At 42.6% G+C, this 24044-nt stretch overlaps 2 protein-coding genes across 2 annotated transcripts; both read left to right on the top strand.

The window, feature by feature from the left end:
• Positions 1–12796: 12796 nt before the first annotated feature.
• Positions 12797–13504, top strand: LOC125381124 (mucin-20-like). Its single transcript, XM_048397352.1, has one exon. It carries the CDS (start codon positions 12797–12799, stop codon positions 13502–13504), a length of 708 nt encoding a protein of 235 aa, XP_048253309.1.
• Positions 13505–20577: 7073 nt separating this feature from the next.
• On the top strand, positions 20578–24044 carry LOC124140887. The gene is made up of 2 exons (XM_046508705.2): positions 20578–20685; positions 23337–24044. The coding sequence occupies exon 2, from the start codon at positions 23382–23384 to the stop codon at positions 24018–24020; it is 639 nt and encodes a 212-aa protein (XP_046364661.2). The 5' UTR covers positions 20578–20685; positions 23337–23381; the 3' UTR covers positions 24021–24044.

Here is a 24044-nt window from a genome sequence, read left to right as displayed (position 1 = left end):
ATGATTTCTTTTTGTAAACAATTGACATATATTATTATGCGATATAAACCTTCACTTGTCGAAACTCAAAGAAAACGTAAATTCAGATATTTTCATAGGTGTCTGTCTTCTCTTAAATAAATCTAAAAAATTGCGATTTGTACTTTTTTACTGCAGTCTACACTATTCCAGCAATATCAGGGCGGCCTGTAAATAATCGATTTTGTCCCTGACAACTTTACCAGTGGTTGAATGCCGTCGGGGCATTCGTGACCAACTCGTGTTATTGCGGGACAAGCAGGTTACGGAAAGGGGGAAAGTGGTGGCGAATGGCCGTCGGGGTACAATGAAACACAATCCACCAAGTCACCGATCCATTTAGTTGAATCTTATTCACATGCATACAACCGGATACAACGAACTGTTACAAAATCCACGAGTTATCTCCTCTATATCATCATATAAAATTTACGTACATAACGAACTCTGTACAGCGAACTAACGGATATATCAAACTGATATCTGATCCCCGACGAGCCCATCTACTACTTCTTAGTGACTTTACAGCGAACTGAGAAATCTCACTCAGTGTCAAGTGTCACTGACAATCGGCTGTACGCAATCAGCGGCGAATCAACGCAATCACAGTCTATATTTTGATTTTTCTATGTTAAATAAGTCGGTAGGATAACATGAGTTGGGTCCGACGTATATGACGATAATGCCATAAAATAAAGTTGTCTTGTCTAATCGGTGACCGTCTAACTAACGGTAAGTTTATTGTAACTTTATTCTAAACAATAAAACTTCACATACACAATGTTCAACACTGTTAGAGCCCGCCAAGTTAAAAATAGATGCACAGCATGATCAGTCACATGACGCAATCAAGTCACATGACATAACAGACAGGAAGTTACAATCAGCAGCTGATACACCATCGGCGCATACGATTGTTCTGATGCAAAATTATAATCATCAGATCAAGTTTGATTGAAATGTGCATTAGTACAAAAGTAAGTTTTGGGTATGTTTTCATTACTTTTTGAATATCTTACCTCGTGTATCTTAATTCGTAACTTCAGCGACAAGAGGCAAACACTTTGATGTCATCGGCGAACTTTGAAGTTCTACCTTGATTACGTCATTAAGCGAATGGTTACGTATTGTTTGTGGCTCGAAAAGAGGTGAGGCTCGAAAACATGTTATGTGGGGATCATGTAATACGAGTATATAATCTGACAACTGTTTTAACCTCAAGTTTGTTTGATAAAACCAAAGTGATACAGCTCACACGATATAAACAGCAAAGCATCTTGTTTAAATGTTTGATAGAATATAATTTGTGTCCAGACTATTAGTCGACTTCTGTTTCTTCAAGATATGGAGGGGGGCACGGGTGGCACAGTCGTCTAAGGCGCCGCAAGTATCTGTGCAGAGTTGCGCCCCTTGGGAACGCCAGAAACTTATGATCGTGGGTTCGAATCCCGGGTCGTCCCGATTATGTTTCTAGGTTTGTCAGCACCATTCCCTTGCTCTTGGGTTTCACCAAAGTGATAAACGTCTGATACCTGCATAACTTCGGGCTTTCCTCCCTCATTAAGCTGACACGCCGTGACACAACTGGAATACTGTTCAAAGCGGCGTTAACCCAACACACTCACTCACTTCGTTTAAGTCAGTACCATCAAACTTAAAACATGGATATGAATGAAGCAGCCATATTTCTCATGTCATTTTGAATAAAAACTATTAGAATGGGTGAGTGAGTGAGTTGGGTTTAACGCCGCTTTTAACGGTATTCCAGTTATATCACGGCGTGTCAGCTTCATGTGGCTACCCGTGCCCCCCGAAAACTATTTAATTTAGAAATATATTTAATACTTTGAAGAGGCTCTGTTTACTATGTATTGTGACTCAAAGTAGTCATGGCTGTCGATCTAATAAAAGGCGTTATTTTCTCAGCCATGATCATATGTTAGTTGAACATCCACTTGTGAGTTTTCGTCCCATATCGTGTAATATAACAAAAACCGGATTTCGTTGCACACAAATAAAGCATATGATATTGTTGTTTGATATTTTGTTTTAATTATACATACACCCCAGGGTGTGATTTGATCATCATAAAGTGTTCTTGATATGATACTAACACATGCAAAGGAACATAGACGTGCGACCGCCTCCGTGGTCTAGTGGTAGAGCGTCCGCCCGGAGAGCGGAAGGTCCGGGGTTCCCCGGCCGCGTCATACCAAAAGACGTTAAAAGATGGTACTTGTTATTACCTTGTCCGGCGCTCGGCATTAAGGGGCTAAAACAAGGACTGTTCGGCTCGGAGTCAGTTTACTGTGACTGAGTGGGGTATTCATGTTAAACTGCGGCATGGTATCTCAGTTAGCTAGCACTATAAATCGGCCTCAGTCCGGACTAGTACAAGCAGACACATAAACACACACAGGTACATGCACGTCGCAATATAAGTGCAACAATCTTATCGTTTTAATAATAGTAAAAAACGTTTACCATCTGAACTAGAGGTAGAAGAGACCAGTGAAACCACCAGGGCCCACTTGCACAAAGCGGTCTTAGCGCTACAACTATCGTAAGCCTATGTTAAAGTATGGGAGTTACGATCCCAGGTCTGTTTCATATTTAGATCTGTGCATAAAGATTCAATCTCATTAAAATCAGATCTTAGTTCTCGCTATACCGCTGAACAAAGATCTGAGCACACCCCATTACGGGTCACGTCAGACCGACCTTGCGCGAAGTTTGACCGACCAATGGAATGACAGTAGCCAATCAGAAGGCAGCATTCTCGTTCTTTACTGCACTAATTTCAAATTGGCGACTACGCTTCGAAACATTTTTTTGACAAATTCTCCTTTAAACTTTTCAAACCTGAACAAAAGAACATTCTGGAATGGCTAATAGATAGAAATCACATTCCGACTGTCACTTTCATCATCTGGTAAGCGACGCTCTGACTGGTCGGATGAAAGTTCGTTCTGACGTGACCCCTAATGGGATGTCCTAAGATCATTGTTTAGCGGAAGCGAGAACTAAGATCTGGTTTTAATGATATTGATAAAGATTCAGAGTAACTATCCATAAGAATGCATACTACAACTTTCCAATAGCCAACGTTCCTGCAGCTTCAGGGGCGGTCGGGTAGCCTAGTGGTTAAAGCGTTGGCTCGTCACGCCGAAGACCCGGGTTCGATTCCCGACATTGGTACGATGTGTGAAGCCCATTTCTGGTGTCCCGCCGTGATATTGCTGGAATATTGCTAAAAGCGGCGTAAAACCACACTCACTCACTCCTGCAGCTTCAGCATCTGATGTGCAGTACATTTCCAACTTTTGAGTGTCGTGCGACGATTTGTCAAAAGTTCTTTGATCAGGATTGCAGCTATCAAGGCATAGGTAAGGTTTTCAAAAGGTTTTTGGTAGGCATGTGGATTATTTATTATTAGTGGCAAAATGATGCCGATGCAATTTCCGGGTCTGTTCAGGTGAACACTTTACTTGCCTTTGCATGTATTTGTGACAAATGCCAGCGTTGGCGCAGAACAAGCTCACCTTTTCGCGAAAACATTGTACGATCGCTCATTTAGAGTGATTCACAAACACATGCGTATGATACAGTCGGAATCGTACATTTGTTTTTGGTTATGGGACGGGTTAAGTTGCTTTTCTTTACGTTATAATTGAATCGTCAGAACATTCATTATTTCAAAATATAGTAAAACAGCTTCTCATTACATCTCCAATTAACTTTATTTCACTACGATGTTTTTTCAAACATCAACTTGAACACAGAAAAGACACATAAGAATTTTTTAGGATTATGGAAATGGTTTTGCGCCTTTTTTATCTGTTCACGGTTTCGGCGTTGCTGTCTTCTCAGGAAATAATGAACGTCTGGAAACAACATCATGATACGATGTTTAAACAGGCACCTGATAAGGTATCTATACAGAACGCAGTCACTCGTTCATCCAATCAGTCGACAATGGTCGCCAACAGCATCTATATCATGGGCAATATGGGCTATGAATGCTAAATAGGGCCCCTTCCGGCTGCTGGTAATCAGCAAATTTATAGGCCTGGCAAACTAACGGTGACGTGTTCTGAAGACGTGCTGGGAAATAAAAGTTCAGTCCTCACTAAATTGGCATGAGACTTCAAAATGGACCAGCAGATTGAGAGAGTATTCAGAGTATGGTTTAATGCTGCTGTGAAAGGTCATGGTCAGCTAAAAGTAAGAGGGGTCTATGGCGTTTACCATGCCACTTTGGTGAAACCCGCTAGAACGGGTAGGTGATGACATATAAAGAATCAGAATTAGGGTAAATCACACATTCATAGGATTCGGCCACCCCTAAGGGACGCAAATCTGCAGAGATAATTGCGGTACCTCAGACGAAAGGTTATCTCCATGCTCCCGATTCAAGTATTGACATAATTATATATTCTGATGAATACAATTATTGCAACCACTGATTAAATTGTATAAATAATTCAGCTACAATAGTTCAACACGTCTTCTCTGTTAACATTTATGTGAATGGCGATGCGGACACCCGGTGGTGAAAGTGGAAGATTAAGTTTCGATTTCCTAGATTGGGCCCTGCAGTAATAATGCTTGAGTTATTCTGAAAGTGGCGTGAAACCATAGTATTACTCATTTATTTACACGAAACGAGTGAGCTTATATATCTTTCGTTGGTTGGTTTGGTTTGTTGTTTAACGCCGCACTCAGCAATATTCCAGCTATATGACGTCGGTCTGTAAATAATCGAGTCTGGACCAGACCATCCAGTTACTATTTATTTATTATTATTATGAGCATCGATCCACGCAATTGGGATCGATGACATGCATCAACCGAGTCAGCGAGCCTTATTACCAGATCCCGTTAGTCGCCTCTTACCACAAGCATAGTCGCCTTTTACGGCAAGCATGGGTTGCTGAAGACCTATTCTACCCCGCTTAAATATCTAAATGGATGCTTTCTAAACGAGTGATATCGTGAACGAGTGTATTATTTCAGGAGTGAAGATGCATTCAAATGTATGAAAACCACGCCTGTTAGCGTTTCACGAACCAAAACGATGCCTGCTCGGTATAATTCGTTCAATGTCCACCTTTGTATATCCTTATTCATTCAAAACATTCAGTTTGATTTGTCAATGTATTTTCTGATAGCCTCAAAGGTCTGCTTGGTAGCTTCTGCCCGGAGAGCGGAAGGTTGGTGGTTCGATCTCTGGTAGCGTCATACCAAAAGACGTCAAAAGATGGTACTTAAGAATTGACTCTTCATTCCATGCTGTTGTGTAAAACTGTTCAGTCAATGCTGTTGTGTAGAACTGGTCAGTCCATGCTGTTGTGTAGAACTGGTCAGTCCATGCTGTTGTGTAAAACTGTTCAGTCACTGCCGTTGTGTTGAACTGTTCAGTCCGTGCTGTAGTGTAAAACTGTTCAGTCCATGCTGTTGTGTAGAGCTGTTCAGTCCATGCTGTTGTGTAGAACTGTTCAGTCCATGCTGTTGTGTAAAATTGCTCAGTCCATGCTGTGGTGTAGAACTGTTCAGTCCATGCTGTTGTGTAAAACTGTTCAGTCCATGCTGTTGTGTAAAACTGTTCAGTCCATTTTGATGTGTAAAACTGTTCAGTCCATGCTGTTGTGAAGAACTGTTCAGTCCATGCTTTAGTGTAGAACTGTTCAGTCCATGCTGTTGTGAAGAGCTGTTCAGTCCATGCTGTTGTGTAGAGCTGTTCAGTCCATGCTGTTGTGTAGAGCTGTTCAGTCCATGCTGTTGTGTAGAGCTGTTCAGTCCATGCTATTGTGTAAAAATGTTCAGTCCATGCTGTTGTGTAGAGCTGTTCAGTCCATGCTGTTGTGTAGAGCTGTTCAGTCCATGCTGTTGTGTAGAGCTGTTCAGTCCATGCTATTGTGTAAAAATGTTCAGTCCATGCTGTTGTGTAGAGCTGTTCAGTCCATGCTGTTGTGTAGAGCTGTTCAGTCCATGCTGTTGTGTAGAGCTGTTCAGTCCATGCTATTGTGTAAAAATGTTCAGTCCATGCTGTTGTGTAGAGCTGTTCAGTCCATGCTGTTGTGTAAAACTGTTCAGCCCATGCTGTTGTGTAGAGCTGTTCAGTCCATGCTGTTGTGTAGAGCTGTTCAGTCCATGCTATTGTGTAAAACTGTTCAGTCCATGCTGTTGTGTAGAGCTGTTCAGTCCATGCTATTGTGTAAAACTGTTAAGTCCATGCAGTTGTGTAGAACTGTTCAGTCCATGTTGCTGTGTGAAACTGTTAAGTCTAAGCTGTAGTATAAAACTGTTCAATCCATGCTGTTGTGTAAAACTGTTCAGTCCATGCTGTTGTGTGAAACTGTTCAGTCCATGCTGTTGTGTAGAACTGTTTAGTCCATGTTCATGTGCAGAAGGGGCGGTCAATGTATTTTCTGATAGCCTCAAAGGTCTGCTTGGTAGCTTCTGCCCGGAGAGCGGAAGGTTGGTGGTTCGATCTCTGGTAGCGTCATACCAAAAGACGTCAAAAGATGGTACTTAAGAATTGACTCTTCATTCCATGCTGTTGTGTAAAACTGTTCAGCCCATGCTGTTGTGTAGAGCTGTTCAGTCCATGCTGTTGTGTAGAGCTGTTCAGTCCATGCTATTGTGTAAAACTGTTCAGTCCATGCTGTTGTGTAGAGCTGTTCAGTCCATGCTATTGTGTAAAACTGTTAAGTCCATGCAGTTGTGTAGAACTGTTCAGTCCATGTTGCTGTGTGAAACTGTTAAGTCTAAGCTGTAGTATAAAACTGTTCAATCCATGCTGTTGTGTAAAACTGTTCAGTCCATGCTGTTGTGTGAAACTGTTCAGTCCATGCTGTTGTGTAGAACTGTTTAGTCCATGTTCATGTGCAGAAGGGGCGGTCGGGTAGCCTAGTGGTTAAAGCGTTCGCTCGTCACGCCGAAGACCCGGGTTCGATTCCCAACATGGGTCCAATGTGTGAAGCCCATTTCTGGTGTCCCCCGCCGTGCTATTGCTAGAATATTGCTAAAAGCGGTGTAAAACCATACTCACTCACTCATGTGCAGAACTCCTTCATATCATACGCTGCTGTTTAGAACTATCAACAACGAGCTTCCGATGCAATCTGCACCTACACCTCACATGCTACGTATCTCATCTCTCGTACAACATCTCCCTGAGGCAAGGGAGTCAACTGACTTTAAAACCTTGTCTCGGGAAGATGTCACAAAATGACTGACGAATGACCTTGCAATGCTTTCTCGTTTTTTACACATACAAAACGAAACCAGGGCACTGTTGTAAGGTTTCATATAATATTTAGAATATGTTAGGTTTTTTGGGGCAGAGATAATCATCTTTGCCGCCTGAAGGCGAAACACACACCATCACGCGACGGCGAAACATTTCATTCTCCACATATTCTGTTGCTGATCACTGGGTTTCTTTCTTAGGATTTCCATGTGTTTTTTGCACCGTGAGAGGCAATAGCAATGCATATGGGGAAAACAAACTACGTCATCGTGCAGTGTTATTGGAATGATGACAATAGGTTGATGGTAAACGCTGGGATATCTCCATATTTGACAGGATTATGTTTGTTTGCTGTTTAACGCCGCACTCAGCAATATTCCAGATATATGACGGCGGTATATAATTAATCGAGTCTGGACCAGACAATCCAGTGATTAATATCATGAGCATCGATACTAGCAAATGGGATCGATGACATGCATCAACCAAGTCAGCGAGCCTGACCACCCGATCCCGTTAGTCGCCTTTTACGACAAGTTATATGAATGGACTATTGGAAATCAGTGGTGACACCAGGTGTCAGCGAAAATGGTAAGCATGCCCTACCCTACCGGAAGCACGATTTGCATATAAAAGTAAGTATTTATTGTCCGACGCCGCGCAACAGTATCACACAGCACGGCGGCCTGTAAACACACCAGACAATAGTTACCTTCTTTACCAATGACCACACCATCGCCCTTCCTGGAAAACATGTACCCTGGTAGTTGCAGGGCATCAAATATAATCCGAAATGGGTATGGAAGTGATGATATTTCTCTTCACTGTCTCGTGCAGTGTTATTGGAATGATGGAATGATGACAATAGGTTGATGGTAAACGCTGGGATATCTCCATATTTGACAGGATTATGTTTGTTTGCTGTTTAACGCCGCACTCAGCAATATTCCAGATATATGACGGAGGTCTGTAAATAATCGAGTCTGGACCAAACAATACAATGATTGATACCATGAGCATCGAGTCACGCAATTGGGTGAGTGAGTGTGTGAGTATGGTTTAACGCCGCTTTTAGCAATATTCCAGCAATATCACGGCGGGGGACACCAAAAATGGGCTTCACTCATTGTATCCATGTCGGGAATCGAACCCGGGTCTTCGGTGTGACGAGCGAACGCTTTAACCACTAGGCTACCCGACCGCCCCCCACGCAATTGAGATCGATGACATGCATCAACCAAGTCATCGAGCCTGACCGACCGATCCCGTTAGCCGCCTCTTACGAGCATAGTCGCCTTTTATGGCAAGCCTGGGTTGCTGAAGACCTATTCTTTCCCGGATCTTCACGGATCGACAGGAGTGTGCCATGTATGATTGAGGACGCTGTTCTTTAATTCCAATTGTCTTCGTTGTGGCAATATTTTTACAACCTGAGATTTCAGCCGTTGGCCCTCCAAGGGATATTATCTTTGAAAATCGTTCCCCCATTCATAACGTCAACGTCAGGGGATAGTCAGTCTCGAGTATCTGCTGAAACAGATTCCACAGGGCATCACAGGCAAAATTGTGCTGAAGATTACATGACTTCAAATCAATGACACAAAGTGTCCGCGAAAAAGGTAAGCATGTCCGCGAAAAGGGTAAGCATGTCCGCGAAAAGGGTAAGCATATCCTGCTCTACCGGTAGCACCCGCTTTAGCGTTAAGCGTGCATCTTTTGTCTCGTCAACTGTTGGGGGCCAGGGTGGCCCAGTCGTCTAAGGCGCAGTAATTAGCTGTGCAGAGTTGCGGCAAACCAGAAACATATGATTGTGGGTTCGAATCCCGGTCCTTGGGCAAACCAGAAACATATGATTGTGGTTTCGAATCCCGGTTCGCCCCTATTATGTTTCTAGGCTTGTCAGCACCGTGCTCGTGGGTTTCACATAAGTTGTAAACGTCTGAGACCTGCATCACTTCGGGCTTTCCTCCCACCTTAAGCTGACACGCCGCGATACAACTGGAATACTGTTAAAAGCGGCGTTAAACCCAACTCACTCACTCATCAACTGTTGCCTCCATTACAACCTACTTGGCCATAAGGGTTAAGGTGTTAGCTTGTCACGCCGAAGAGCCGGGTTCGCTTCCCCAAAGGGGTACAATACGTGATGCTCATGGTGTACTTCGCCGTGATATTGCTGGAGTTTTGTTAAAGGCGACGTAAAATTATATTCACATACTTACCGATGGCAAACACATCAGCCTCATCTTGTGTTTGGAAAAACCTGCAGGTATCTGGTTTTGTGTTTGTTTACATTGCCCCAATAAATCTTTCCACTTTCCACACGTAAATATTTTGGTCGGGGTGCTCAAACTACTAAAACCATGAATAGTAACATCAATAGTGTAACATCAACACTGCATAGGTTTGATAATCATGATCAAACATATGATATAAACAAGAGTGAACTCTGCGATGAACTGCGAGAACACTGCAGGAGTCTCACCTGCGTGATACATATTCAATATGTTTATCATTAAAAACCTCAATTACTACTTTTTTCAGGTGAAGAATTGACTTTCCTGTTGGTTGGTTGGTTGGTTGTTTAACGCCGCACTCAGCAATATTCCAGCTATATGACGGCGGTCTGTAAATAATCGAGTCTGGACCAGACAATCCAGTGATTAATATCATGAGCATCGATCCACGCAATTGGGATCGATGACATGCATCAACCAAGTCAGTGAGCCTGACCACCCGATCCCGTTAGTCGCCTTTTACGACAAGCATAGTCACCTTTTAGGGCAAGGATGGGTTGCTGAAGACCTATTCTACCCCGTAGTAGTAGTAGTAGTAGTAGTAGTAGTAGTAGTAGTAGTAGTAGTAGTAGTAGTTGTAGTTGTAGTTATCTTGACGGCTTTATTTGACCGACTTCCGCAGGTTGTTTCAGCCTTCACAAACCTCAAATAATCATGACCTCAAACAACCAAATATTTCCTTCAAGAAAAAACAACATAACACATTGCTTCCAGGTATACGTCACGAGAAGCAACGTATATCGTTCCACCACATCTTGGAGAATAATACTTAGGTTTTGTCGTTGTTATGTTTGTATATTTCTTAATGTGTACAAATCGGCTTTTCGTGGGTCTAATCCTAGATTCTCCTTAATGATGATGACCGCCTCCGTGGTCTTGTGGTAGAGCGTCCGCCCGGAGAGCGGAAGGTCCAGGGTTCGATCCCGGGCCGCGTCATACCAAAAGACGTTAAAAGATTGTACTTGTTGTTACCCTGTCTGGCGCTCGGCATTAAGGGGCTAAAACAAGGACTGGTCGGCTCGGAGTCAGTATACTGTGTCTGAGTGGGGTATTCATGTTAAACTGCGGCATGGTATCTCAGTGAGCTAGCACTATAAATCAGCATCAGTCCGGACTAGTACAAGCAGCCACACACACACATACACGTGCATGCACGTCGCTATATAAGTGCAATAATCTTGGACGCGACGTTAAACCCAATTTCACCTCACCTCACCTTAATGATGATACCTTGTGCTTGGTGCATCAGCACCAGCACCTGCATCTCTCTACATCCCTCCCACTCAAGCCGACACGCTGTAAGATCACTGAAATAGTATCATATCGGCGTTAAACACAGCTCAGTCACTGACACACAGATATTAAATAACAGAACAACAAGTACCGTCGTATTTATAAAATTACTTTTAATTCATTACAAATCGAAATATAAGATCGTAAAAAATGGCCACATTGCCTTATTAATGACAATTTGCAAATGACGTTTTTAGTTTATCAGGTATAAAGTTGATAATATGTATCAGAAGCAATGTTGATCTTACGTTAACATTACATAGAGCTCCGTGAAGATAGTGCTAGAAGTGGTGTTCATCAAACCATGCTTGTCCACTAAAGGGATCGGGTGGTCAGGCTCGCTTACTTGGTTGATGCATGTCATGGTATCCCAATTGCGTTGGTCGATGCTCATGCATGGTGTCAGTCACTACATTCTCTGGTCCACACTCGATTAGTTACAGACCGCCGTCATACAGCTGGAATATTGCTCAGTGCGGCGCAAACAACAAACAACAAACAACAAACAAACACAGTACAGACGTAGTCTTTGGTTTGTGGTGCAGCGGCTTCGTTGATGGTCCAAACTACTAATGTACTGTAATATGCACAAACTATTCCATCGGAACACCGTATATAACATCCGTTATGCTAGTCCGATAAAATAAATTAATCGCTTCCCTTTGAAGTGTTCTACCAATAAAAAGATTATAAAAACCTGACAAGAGTTGCCCAAGCTCTCCCTTAGACTAGGCACCTGTCTACAAATTAATACCGCAGATTGGATTTGAGGGATTGCAACGCCAACGCTCCATTGTGTTTTACAAGGACGATATATCGAGGGGTTAGTGCCAGAACACATTATCTTGTAAAATATTAAAATTGACTTTATGACTTCCAAACAATTGTATGACCATATATAATCCTACGCCAAAATATCTATGTACTACATTGTATATCTTAAAAGATATTCAACAAGACATAAACATCTTATCACCTAACTCTGTTCTCGTGTTGCGCCAGGATGTTCTATACTAAAATACTACATGCTGGTATACACTACATTAAAGTTTTCACTCAATTCTATTAAGCCAGAAAAACGTATCGAGAATTGACACATTCTAGCACTCTGATATAGGCTTCAGACTCCTTTAATTGGAGAGCTGTAACAACTGATAAGCATTTGAGATGTGCTGGCTGTTTGTGTTTACGATTAGAGATATGAGAGATGATGTTAACTGGTGCTAGCCTTCTATGGCCCAGGATGTTTACATCTGATCCCCGGGCTATATTCCAGTCAGCTTATACTAGTGGTCATAAGTTGGTCCTGGCGTCGAAGATAAACCCGACTACACAAACGTCTTACAACGGAAATACCATAGTCCAAATTATTTCCATCAACATAAATACGTTTTAGGTAAGTAAACTGTAAATTGAATTAAATTATCTGTTATTTTACTAATTTTTGAAATTTGATCTCTTATATTGTTATAAAGTTACGACGCAACAACACGTCTGATGATTTATATAACCGATTTTTATGTTTAAGTCATTATCAAATCAGTGTTCGTTAACTTTTAGTGTGTTCTTGGTTGTTTTCAGATAATCGCATGGAAAAAAAATATTAATTTTGCTATAAAATAGTATGTAAATGACATGGGTGAGACTTGTGTTTTTAACATAAACATCTTTCATAAACACAAGTAAAGTTTACATAAGAGTATATATATGATACATGAAGTTAGATTGTAAATTGAGAAATAATGTCACATACACAAATATCTCAAGACCAGTGCTATGTATTGTTTTCTTTTGTTTTTTGTTTTCTTTCTATAGGCATTGGAAAATGAGTGAGTTTGATTCTGACTTCGAAGATCAAGACATTTTGGAAGCTTGCAATATTATCGAGAACAATCAGATATTACACCATAATGTGCCACAACCACCCACCAACATGGAACCAAATCCGCTACCAACCACTGACAATGCAGATCCACTGACGGCAACCAACATGGAACCAAATCCGCTACTAACCACAGACAACCCAGATCCATTGACGGCAACGAGCATGGATGCTAATCAGCTACCAACCACTGACAATGCAGATCCACTGACGGCAACCAACATGGAACCAAATCCGCTACTAACCACAGACAACCCAGATCCATTGATGGCAACGAGCATGGATGCTAATCAGCTTCCAACCACTGACAACGCAGATCCATTGATGACAACGAGCATGGATGCTAATCAGCTTCCACCCACTGACAACGCAGATCCATTGATGGCAACGAGCATGGATGCTAATCAGCTTCCAACCACTGACAACACAGATCCATTGACGGCAACCAGCATGGATGTTAATCAGCTACCAACCATTCACAACCCAGATCCTTTGTCAGCAACCAGCATGGAACCGAATCCGCTACCAACCAGTGACAACGCAGATCCATTGACGGCAACCAACATGGATAGTAATCAGCTACCAACCACTGACAACGCAGATCCATTGCCGGCAACCAACATGGAACCGAATCAGCTACCAACAACTGACAACCCAGATCAATTGACGGCAACGAGCATGCAACCAACCACTGACAACCTAGGTCCATTGGCAGCAACCGACATGGAAACTGATCAGTACCAACCACTGACAATCTAGGTCCATTGGCGGCAACCAACATGGAAGCTGATCAGCTACCAACAACTGACAACATAGATCCATTGGCGGCAACCAACATGGATGCTAATCAGCTACCAACCACTGACAATCCAGATCCATTAACGGCAACCAGCATGGAAGCTCATCATCTACCAACCACTGACAACCTAGGTCCATTGGCGGCAACAAACATGGAAGCTAATCAATTACCAACCACTGACAGCGCAGATCCATTGACGGCAACCAACATGGCAACTGATCAGCTACCAACCACTGACAGCGCAGATCAATTGACGGCAACCAACATGGATGCTAATCAGGTACAAACTACTGACAACCCAGATCCTTTGTCGGCAACGCATATGAAGGCCCCTCAAGACTACATAGAGCCACTTCCCAGTAATACCAGTGAGGGAGGAAATGAAAATGAATTTGACAGCTTTGATGACGAACCTTTAATTCATTTGGGGAAATATAGACATACACATGTTGAAAGTAGCATCGAAACATCATCAGAAGAGTACCTTCCGAATGAAGAAGATTTATGCTCGTCTGACATCACTAAATCGGAAACAGAATTGCCAATACCAAATCAGAGAATATTGTTCATAGCAAATTTCATGAAAGGTCAAGTGGGAAATTGGAGGAAACTGTTGTTCTGAAGACATTACATGAAAGTCATACCAACTACATGTATGAATCTAAAATGAAAAAGTTTCACACGGAGAGATTAGAACAACGTCTGCATTGTAATGGATACAAGTTACTGAAGGTACCGGCTGATGGAAATTGCTTTTTTAAGGCTTCTGCACTTCAACTTAATTTGAGTGAATGTGAACTGAGGAAACAAATGTGTGATCATCTTGATGATAATATCATCACTTATTCCGATTTTTATGCTGAAGTGGAGGAAAACAACCTGGAAACATGACAAAGTTATTCACTGGAAGTGGAACATCTTCGCAGGAATGGATATTTCACCAATAAGGTTGCTGATTTCCTGCCATTAGCACTTGCTAACTGGTCAGGTCGTGGTGTCCGTATTTTCTCCAGCAAGGCATCAACTCCTGTAATCGATGTCCAACCTACAATTCGTCAACAATGCACTGAGAGAAGAATAACCCTCGCATTTACATCCATAAAAGGTATTGAAGATCATTATGATGCATGCACACCACTGGCTAACCATTTGTCAAACACAATGATAGAACATAACATCACTAACATGAAACAATAGAAGCAGGTGCTTCTAGGGCTACCTGTCCTGGAACGTCCACATCAGCTGCAAGTTGTCTCCAATCCATTAGCATCTCTGATTGATGTTTCTTGTCCTGCTGTAAATGAACGCAACCATGTAATGCCAGAAGGTCCTGTGATCAGTTCAAATACTTCAAGTCCAGTTCCAGTATCTTCACAGCATGGTGACGACACAGTGTCATCAGGTAATACAGCATCAACCCCAAACAAACAGAACCCATCTCGATCTGCAACTCCAAGAAAGTCGTCAGCCTTCCATACACCTAGAAAGGTGCTGTTTAGAAAGAGACGTGCGACGCCCGAGACATGGTTACAAAATCAAAGGAAACAGTTGAGATTAGGCGGAATGGAATATGTAAACCAGCAAGGGAAGACCATGAAAGGAAAATCGGTTAAAGCAGTCGACTGCTCAAAATGTAGATATACGTGCTCCCAGAAGATCCCCGAAGAAGCTCGACACAGTATATTTAAATCATTTAGAAGCTTGACATCATATGAAAGGCAAAAGGATTTTTTTTGTTCGAACACTGATGAAAAGAAAACCCGTACATACCTGGATGACAGTGAAAAAAAGGTGGAAAAGAAACGCCAAGTCTATCGGGCATTTAATCTACAGTGGGAAGGAACAAGACATCTTGTTTGCAAGAAGTTTTTCATGAAGACTCTTGACATTGGGGAGTCATACATCAGCCATGCCTTACAGTACAAGAGCAAGAGAACCTTTGGGAGCACAGAACGTCGCGGTAGACATAAGCCACACAATAAAACTGCCAGTGATCGCTTGACAAAAGTGAGAGAACACATTAAGTCATTTCCTAAGATGGATGCCCACTACACAAGAAAAGATACAAACAGGCAATTTTTAGGACCAGAATTGAATATTAAAAAGATGTATGAACTTTATAAGGAAAGGTGTGCTGCAGACAACAAAGAACCAGTGTCCTCATCACTCTACAGAAACGACTTCAATAAAGAATATAATGTTTCTTTCCATGTACCAAAGAAGGACCAGTGTTCGCTTTGTCAGCAATATTACAGAGAAAGAGACACTGGTTGCCTGACAGAACAATTAACAAAGGATTTCAATGAACACCAAGCCAGAAAAATCAGAGCTTGAGAGGCAAAGATTAAGGACAAAGCACTTGCCTTGACAGAGCCCTCTGTCTTTGTTGGAACATTTGACCTTGAGGCAGTATTGTACACGCCATGTTGACTAGTTAGCGAAATTTTATATATGAGAAAACTGAACTGTTATAATTTCACAGTGCATGATGCTGTTCACAAGAGCGGTACATGTTTTCTGTGGTCAGAGGTTGATGCCCAGAGAGGTTCATGCGAAATTGCATCATGTTTACAAATACAGTTGAAAGCAATGCCTCCTAACATCAAACATGTTATCCTGTATTCAGATACATGCACAGGGCAGAATAGGAACCAATATGTTGCTGCTTCCCTACTTCATGCTGTCACTACCACTGACCACATTGATGTCATTGACCATAAGTTCTTGGAGTCAGGACACACCCAAATGGAGTGCGATGCAATTCACTCCAGTATTGAATTCGCCAAAAAGAAGACAAGTATTTTTGTCCCCAGCCAGTGGGATACTGTTATCAGAATGGCAAGAAGGAAGGACCCCTATCTCGTTATTCCAATCAAACACACGGATGTAATGGACTTCAAGAAAGTGGCACATCAAAGACTGAAAAATACTAAAGTGGACACGGATGGTGGTAGAGTTAACAGGCTAAATGTTCGCTGGCTGCGGTTTATGAAGACTAGCCCTGACAGCGTTTACTTCAAAACTGAACACAATGATGAGCAGTTCTGAGAAATCAAGGTTACAGCAGGCAGTAGACGAGGTAGTCCTCTGACCACAACCAACTCCCTGACTTGTAGGTACACTGGGAAGCAAGAAATATCACATGCGAAGAAGAAAGACTTGTTATCTCTTTGTAGATCTGGCATTATTCAAAGCGAACATCATGAGTACTACAAAGCTCTCCCAACAGGTAACAGATCTGATTGTCTACCGGGACCAGATGCTATGGAGGAAGACTATGACACAGACATTGCATAATATGATGTGTGACTGTGGTGCTGTGTTCATTATCGCACTAATGTAGCTATGTGTGCGTACGCGAGTGCGTGCGTAAGTGCGTGTGATTGTACTAGTCCGGACTAATGACAATGTTATAGTGCCAGCCCGCTGAGATACTATGCCGCAGTTAAACATGAATACCCGACTCAGATTTGTGGAAGTCTGACATTGCTGAAATGCTGATCCTGGATATATTATATCTGACAAGTTCCTGCATTATTAATTTCACAACAATCGCGTGAATGATCAAGCTAAGAATTCCATTTCTGTTAGGAACGTAACATCATTGTAACCACATTAAAATGTCTTATGACAGCTAGGTTGGATATCCGAATACAATCTGAGGTAATTGATCTTAAGAATAGCAGTATTTGTATGTTCATAAATTGACTTTGAATGAAGCTGATCTGGAAAAAGTATTTTTTTTTTTTTTAATACTGCGAGTTATGTCACCATTTTGAAAATTGAACGTTGGGTACAGATCTGTCTATCTATTTATCTATCACTCTGTACATATTATATACTGGTATATAGATAATAAGCTTAATATGTACCCACTGTTATATAAATGAATATATATTTACATAAACAAATAATTGTTCAAAGGTTTTAAAAGGATCTTCTATTCATCTATAATTTATAGAATAACGTTTCTCCGTTAACTTTGTGTGAACACATTTCCACTCATTAGCATCACAGCCTGACATTAACTTAATTTTGCAGACTATTTAGCTATTTAGTTTTGAAACAAACAATGCAATGTAAATGTACAGCATTTAATAAAATGAACAATGTTTGGTTAAGGCAACACTGACATTACTTTAGTTCTTTTAGGCAATGCCAGATAATGGTTAAAGCTGGTAAGTGATTATAACCACGTGTTTGAAGCAAGCGATGCTTTAGAGTGTCAGCTTACACCAGGATAATGGTATCAGCCTGTATGTCACGCAGACTCTGTGGTTGAGCCGTTACCAGCTGTCGGGAGATAAGCTGTTATTGCTATTAATTGGCTTGCTCATTGAGAAAGCTTCTGAAGCATAAACGTATGTCCTGTGTTTGGGGTAATTTGACGCAAGCGGAAATGTTATCATTTATCAGGGCCACAATGTATCACTTCTGTTTACAAGGATCTGGGCCTCACATTTCCCCTTTCCTGTATAATGTTTATGCTGCCAGATGGAGCTTTTTAGCACCATTTCAAACTTTTGAAGTGGGATTTCTCACATCTAGGGAAAATGGAGATAGGTGGTTCTGGCACTAACCCCTCGCTATATATGTATGTTTCAATGGAGTATAACCTACGCCGAGTCTTTTTTTAACTCCGGTACAAGTAACAGGTTACCGACTTGCGAAAACACGCAGATGGATGATGGTACAAGGGAGATAACTGCTGAAAGTAAATGCGACACGGCTTGTGCACCAAGGAAACGTTGAGTTGGTTGGTTGGTTTTTTGTTTAACGCCGCACTCAGCAATATTCCAGCTATATGATGGCGGTCTGTAAATAATCGAGTCTGGACCAGACAATCCAGTGATTGATATCATGAGCATCGATCCACGCAATTGGGATTGATGACATGTATCAACCAAGTCAGCGAGCCTGACCACCCGATCCCGTTAGTCGCCTTTTACGACAAGCATAGTCGCCTTTTACGGCAAGCATGGGTTGCTGAAGACCTATTCTACCCCGGAATCTTCACGGGTCAGGAAACGTTGAGCGTTCAGATACCGTTGAACCTTTATAGCGAATTCTATTCATTCATTTTTTTCAGTTTCACTGAGAGGACATCGGTTGTACATATTAAACACATTTTACTTACTTGCCGATATAAAATTAGCAATTTATCAACGAAGAAATTTAAGTGAACTTTCACTGTTCTAGCCCTTGAGAAATTCGGTCAGAATAGGTCTCCCATAAACACAGCCAGTCGCAGCTTGGAGAAATTAAAATACATTAATTGTATGTGCAAAAGTGTTGCAGTACATTGTTTTCTTAAACAAATAATACAACGCTTATCAAAAAGGCGAAACACAGGCAGTCTAGTACATTACTCGTATCTAAAACAGAGATGTCACAAAGATATCCTACCATATTCTGGACATCACGCCATGTTTGTTTGTTTGTTGTTTACAACAACATGGGTCTTCACAACAACATGGTTCTTCAGCAACCCATTCTTGCCGTAAAAGACAACTATGCTTGTCGTAAAAGGCGACTAACGGGATCGGGTGGTCAGTCTCGCTGACTTGGTTGGTGCATGTCATCGATCCCAATTGCGTGGATTGATGTTCATGATGTAAATCACTGGATTGTCTGGTCCAGATTTCGATTTTTTACAGACCGTCGTCATATAGCTGGAATATTGCCGTCGTCTTAGGCGCTGAAAGTATCTGTGCAGAGTTGCGCCCCTTGGGAACGCCAGAAACTTATGATCATGGGTTCGTCCCGATTATGTTTCTAGGTTTGTCAGCACCAACTACTGTGAGCGCTTTTGGCATGAACCATACGCGTGTATAAATACAGAAACTGTTTATCCCTCCAGTGTGGTGGCAAACAGGATAAACCTTAAAAAGAATACCTAATTTATTTCCTTGAACACAAGATTTTGTCAAACTCGGCCATGCTGTTGTGAGAACGGTGGTTCTGTCTGTACACAGAGTACAGTTACTTCAGATACCCATCGTTCCCGGATATTATGTATTATATGCCGAACTGATCGAATGCCAATGTGAAGTCCAATGTTGTAAAGAAAAGGTATAAGAAGCGTCAGTAAAATCTATAGTCTACTACGCCGTTCACATGTTTGTTTGTTGTTTAACGCCGGCATATTCAAGAAAAATGACGGCGGTCTTCAAATAATCGAGGCTGGACCGTTCACATGTACATTATAGGTGGAAGTAGTTGTGTGTAGTAGCCGCAGCAGTAGCAGCAGCAAAGGTATCAGTAGCAGTAGCAGTATCGATTAAGAGTGGACTCAGGCCAAAGGAAGTCATATTTGCGCAAAACTCAACGCCAGGGTTTACATGCTTGCCTAAAACACGTTCATGTAATGACATGTACAGCAAGAAAGGAAATAAACAATCTTCAACAAATGGATTTAAGATGGATGTCGCCTTTTTAATGGGTTGTCTAACCCTTGTTCAACTGTGCAAATGATGTTTTAATTTGATGAAATGACCAGTTGTGAAAGTTTGTTTCAAGGATGTTGTGCTTCCAAGAATGGTTTAAGTGATCATATGAGACATGTTACATTAACATTATATACATGGTCTTTGAAATGACGTGTAACGTTCCTGTGTACACCCCGACACCCTCATTCCACCCCGACCCGTGAAGATCCTGGGTAGAATAGGTCTGCAGCAACCCATGCTTGCCGTAAAGGGCGACTATGCTTGTCGTAAGAGGCCACTAACGGTATCGGGTGGTAAGGCTCGCTGACTTGGTTTGATGATGCATGTCATCGTATCCTAATTGCGTGCATCAATGCTCATGATGTCAATCACTGGATTGTCTGGTCCAGACTCAATTATTTACAGTCCGCTGTCATATAGCTGGAATAATGCTGAGTGCGACGTTAAACAACAAACAAAACAAACAAAGTGATGATTCTTTCGGAGTCCTACCACTGTCGTGGTCGGTGTCACACCAGTGAAGTCACGACGGTCATGGCGCTGGAGATCGCTGTGTGAAACAAAGTCCACGAGATTGCAGCAAGTTCCCGTGGAAGTGGGCTTCTAGCCGTTGTATCTTGATCGCCATGCACGATACACAACAAGAGTAGCACGTGCGCTCACTGAGCATGTCTTGTTGGCTGCGGACTTGGGTGAGCCTGTCATTGATTTCATTTTGTTGTTAACTTTTTAGTTCTTGAAGAAGTCATTTCTTCCATATCAGTGAGTTGGAATTAGTGCGTTCAAAGAAAGAACGCAAAATATAAATGGATTGCAATATTGAATTCACCCCCGCCAACCCCAGATAAGGGTTTCAATCATTTGATTTTCACCTCATTTTCAAACACCAGGCCACGCCCCCACTGAACATTCAAATGGTTTCTCCCCAGGTCAGTTAAATCGTATATCAAGGTGATGATTTAAATACATCCTCACACGGGACCATGTTTGCTTTATACATGACGAATTTTGTATATGGATCCGTAGATACTATACGATTTGTTTGTTTGTTTGTTTGTTTGTTTGTTTGTTTGTTTGTTTGTTTGTTTGTTTGTTTGCAAGTTGTTTAACGCCTCACTCAGCAATATTACAGCTATATGCCGACGGTATATAAATAATCGAATCTGGACCAGACAATCCGGTGATTGATATGAGGATCGATCTATGTATGCAGTTGGAATACGATGACATGCATCAACCAAGTCTTGACCACCCTATCCCGTCAGTCGCCTCTTATGGCAAGCATAGCATAGCAAGCATAGCATTTTACGGCTGGTTGGTTGTCTTTTTGTTTTACGCCGCACTCAGCAATATTCCGGCTATATGACGGCGGTCTGTAAGTAATCGAGTCTGGACGAGACAATCCAGTGATTGATATCATGAGCAACGATCCACGCAATTGGGATCGATGACATGCATCAACCAAGTCAGCGAGCCTGACCGCCCGATACCGTTAGTCGTCTCTTACGACAAGCATAGTCGCCTTTTACGGCAAGCATGGGTTCCTGAAGACCTATTCTACCCCGGATCTTCACGGGTCACCTTTTACGGCAAGGATGGGTTGCTGAATACCAGTTCTACCCCGGATCTTTACGGGTCGATATTGTACGAAACTGAAGATATCTACTTATGGAAGAATACTTTTACAACATATCCAAGCAATCGGTTGTTTTCAGTCCTCGCCTAGAATAATAGGAATATCCATATCATCAAAGATGAGTACAACATTGATCAAATGTATTCATCAGTGCAGCCGCCAAGTCGCATCACCTGACATGGTCCTGATAAGGGGCGGTCGGGTAGCCTAGTGGTTAAAGCGTTCGCTCGTCACGCCGAAGACCCGGGTTCGATTCCTGACATGGGTACAATGTGTGAAGCCCATTTCTGGTGTCCCCCGCCGTGATATTGCTGGGATATTGCTAAAAGCGGCTTAAAACCATACTCACTCACTCGTCCTGATAAACGCCGCCATGCTTATAAGCATACAATCTTCAGGGGAGGACTGGGCCCAGTCGTTTCCGTTGCCGCACTTTCCTGTGCAGAGTTGCGTCCCTTAGAGTGCAAGAAACAAGAAACCTATGATCGTGGGTTCGAATCTCGGTTCGCCCTGATTATGTCTCTTGGGTTGTCAGCACCATCCCCGTGCTCGTGGGTTTTACCAAAGTGATAAAAATCTGAGATCGTCTTTCTTCCCACATAAAGATGACACGCCGTGATGTAACTGGAATTACCGTTGAAACTCACTCACTCACTTCGTTTCATCACTTCGGGCTTGTTTCTCGGTTTGCCAACATCATCCTCGTGCTCAATGGTTTCACCAAAGGGTTAAACGGCACGCACGCACGCGCACGCACACACACACACACACACACACATAATTTTTTCACATATTTATACATACACACAAAATGTTACGATGAGCTAGTTCTTATACGATAACTATCATCTTCCCGAGGCAAGAGCGCCCACTTACTTTTTTATCAAAGTTTTACAAAATCAACATCCACGACTGGTTCATATTCGCAACGATCGCCATCGTTGTGAAGCCATACGAGAAAAGAACAGCGATCTGATAGGATATCGCGTTTTCATTACAAGGGGCACAACTCGTGATCTACGCGTGGTGGCGCAAGAGTCGAGCCAAGAAAAGTGGCCTTGATGTGGCAAGGGTAGAAACTAGGCCACCCGTGTTGATCCGGGTCGCCTTAAAAAGCGACTACGCTTGTCGTAAGAGGCGACTAACGGGATCGGGTGGTCAGGTTGGTGCCTGTCATCGTATCCCAATGGCTTGGATCGATGCTCATGATGTCAATCACTGGGTTGCCTGGTCCAGACTCGATTACTTACAGACCGCCATCAAATAGATGGACTATTGCTGAGCGTGGCGTTAAAGAACAATCAAACAAACAAGAAAACGGCTTTGATATAGGCTAGTGGACACGTTTGCCTCGGGAACATGGATAACTAAAGACAAAAGTGAGTTTTGCTTTAACGCTGAAGTGATTCAGGTCTTTGAGGTTTACTACTTTTGTGAAACCCTTATGTACAGGTATGATATGTCCAAGGATTATAACAATATATTGTCGTCACTTTGACTAACGGGCGGTCGGGTAGCCTAGTGGTTAAACCGTTCGCTCGTCACGCCGAAGACCCGGGTTCGATTCCCGACATGGGTACAATGTGTGAAGCCCATTTCTGGTGTCCCCCGCCGTGATATTGCTAGAATATTGCTAAAAGCGGCGTAAAACCACACTCACTCTCTCTCTCTCTCTCACTTTGACTAACCCGAGTCTGTTGTTTTCAGAAAGGTCCATGTACCGTGTGACGCTGTCAAGATCGTGCGGACATCATGCAGTATCTGCTTCTGATCGGCGCCATCCTCGTCCTCCTCATCATCCTCTTCATCGTCATCTTTCTCATTATCCGGGAACTCCTTCAAAGAAATCACCGGCAGCGTTCCCAGCGCCATGTTGGATTTCGCATGATCAGAAACCAGGCAGAATTTGACGAATTCCGACGCGGGATCTACGTGCCGAGAGCTCCTATTGTTCGCACGACTCCGGATTCGGGGATAGACGAGGCGGATACGACCCCGAGCAGCGGCGACGTTTATCAATGGTCGGCCTCATCTGGAGGCTCCGCATCCGTCCAGTCGCCGTTCGGAGAGGCGTCCTTGGATATGTCACGTCGACTTAAAACTGTCTCATTCGCAGACAGCATTAACTTCTCCCATGTTGATTACGATCAGCCCTGTGACAGCCTGCCAGGTCTGAGTGATATTGGAAAGTCGCGTGATACAGCAGAACCTAAACTGATGTCATATACAAGCGCAGCGCACAGCTTCCGGCAGCATGTCCCGAAAGCAAAACCAGTCAAACCTGTGCGTCGCACCCTTCCTGACAAGAACCCAGTCATGCAGGAGAGTCCCAAGAACGATGGGCCGGAAGAGACTATTCCCGAGTCTGATGGCCCAGTTACGTCATTATAACTCACAAGCGTGAAATAAATGCTT

The sequence above is a fragment of the Haliotis rufescens genome, unplaced genomic scaffold, assembly GCF_023055435.1.
Source record: "Haliotis rufescens isolate VD_foot unplaced genomic scaffold, xgHalRufe1.0.p SCAF_17, whole genome shotgun sequence".
Taxonomy (NCBI): Eukaryota; Metazoa; Mollusca; class Gastropoda; order Lepetellida; family Haliotidae; genus Haliotis; species Haliotis rufescens.
Note: the sequence above shows the minus strand (reverse complement) of the source record. Positions and strands in the feature narration are given on the sequence as shown.

Bases quoted from the DNA above. Each gene is read 5' to 3' on its own strand.
- LOC125381124 (XM_048397352.1), top strand. From the start codon at position 12,797: ATGGAACCAAATCCGCTACCAACCACTGACAATGCAGATCCACTGACG.
- LOC124140887 (XM_046508705.2), top strand. From the start codon at position 23,382: ATGCAGTATCTGCTTCTGATCGGCGCCATCCTCGTCCTCCTCATCATC.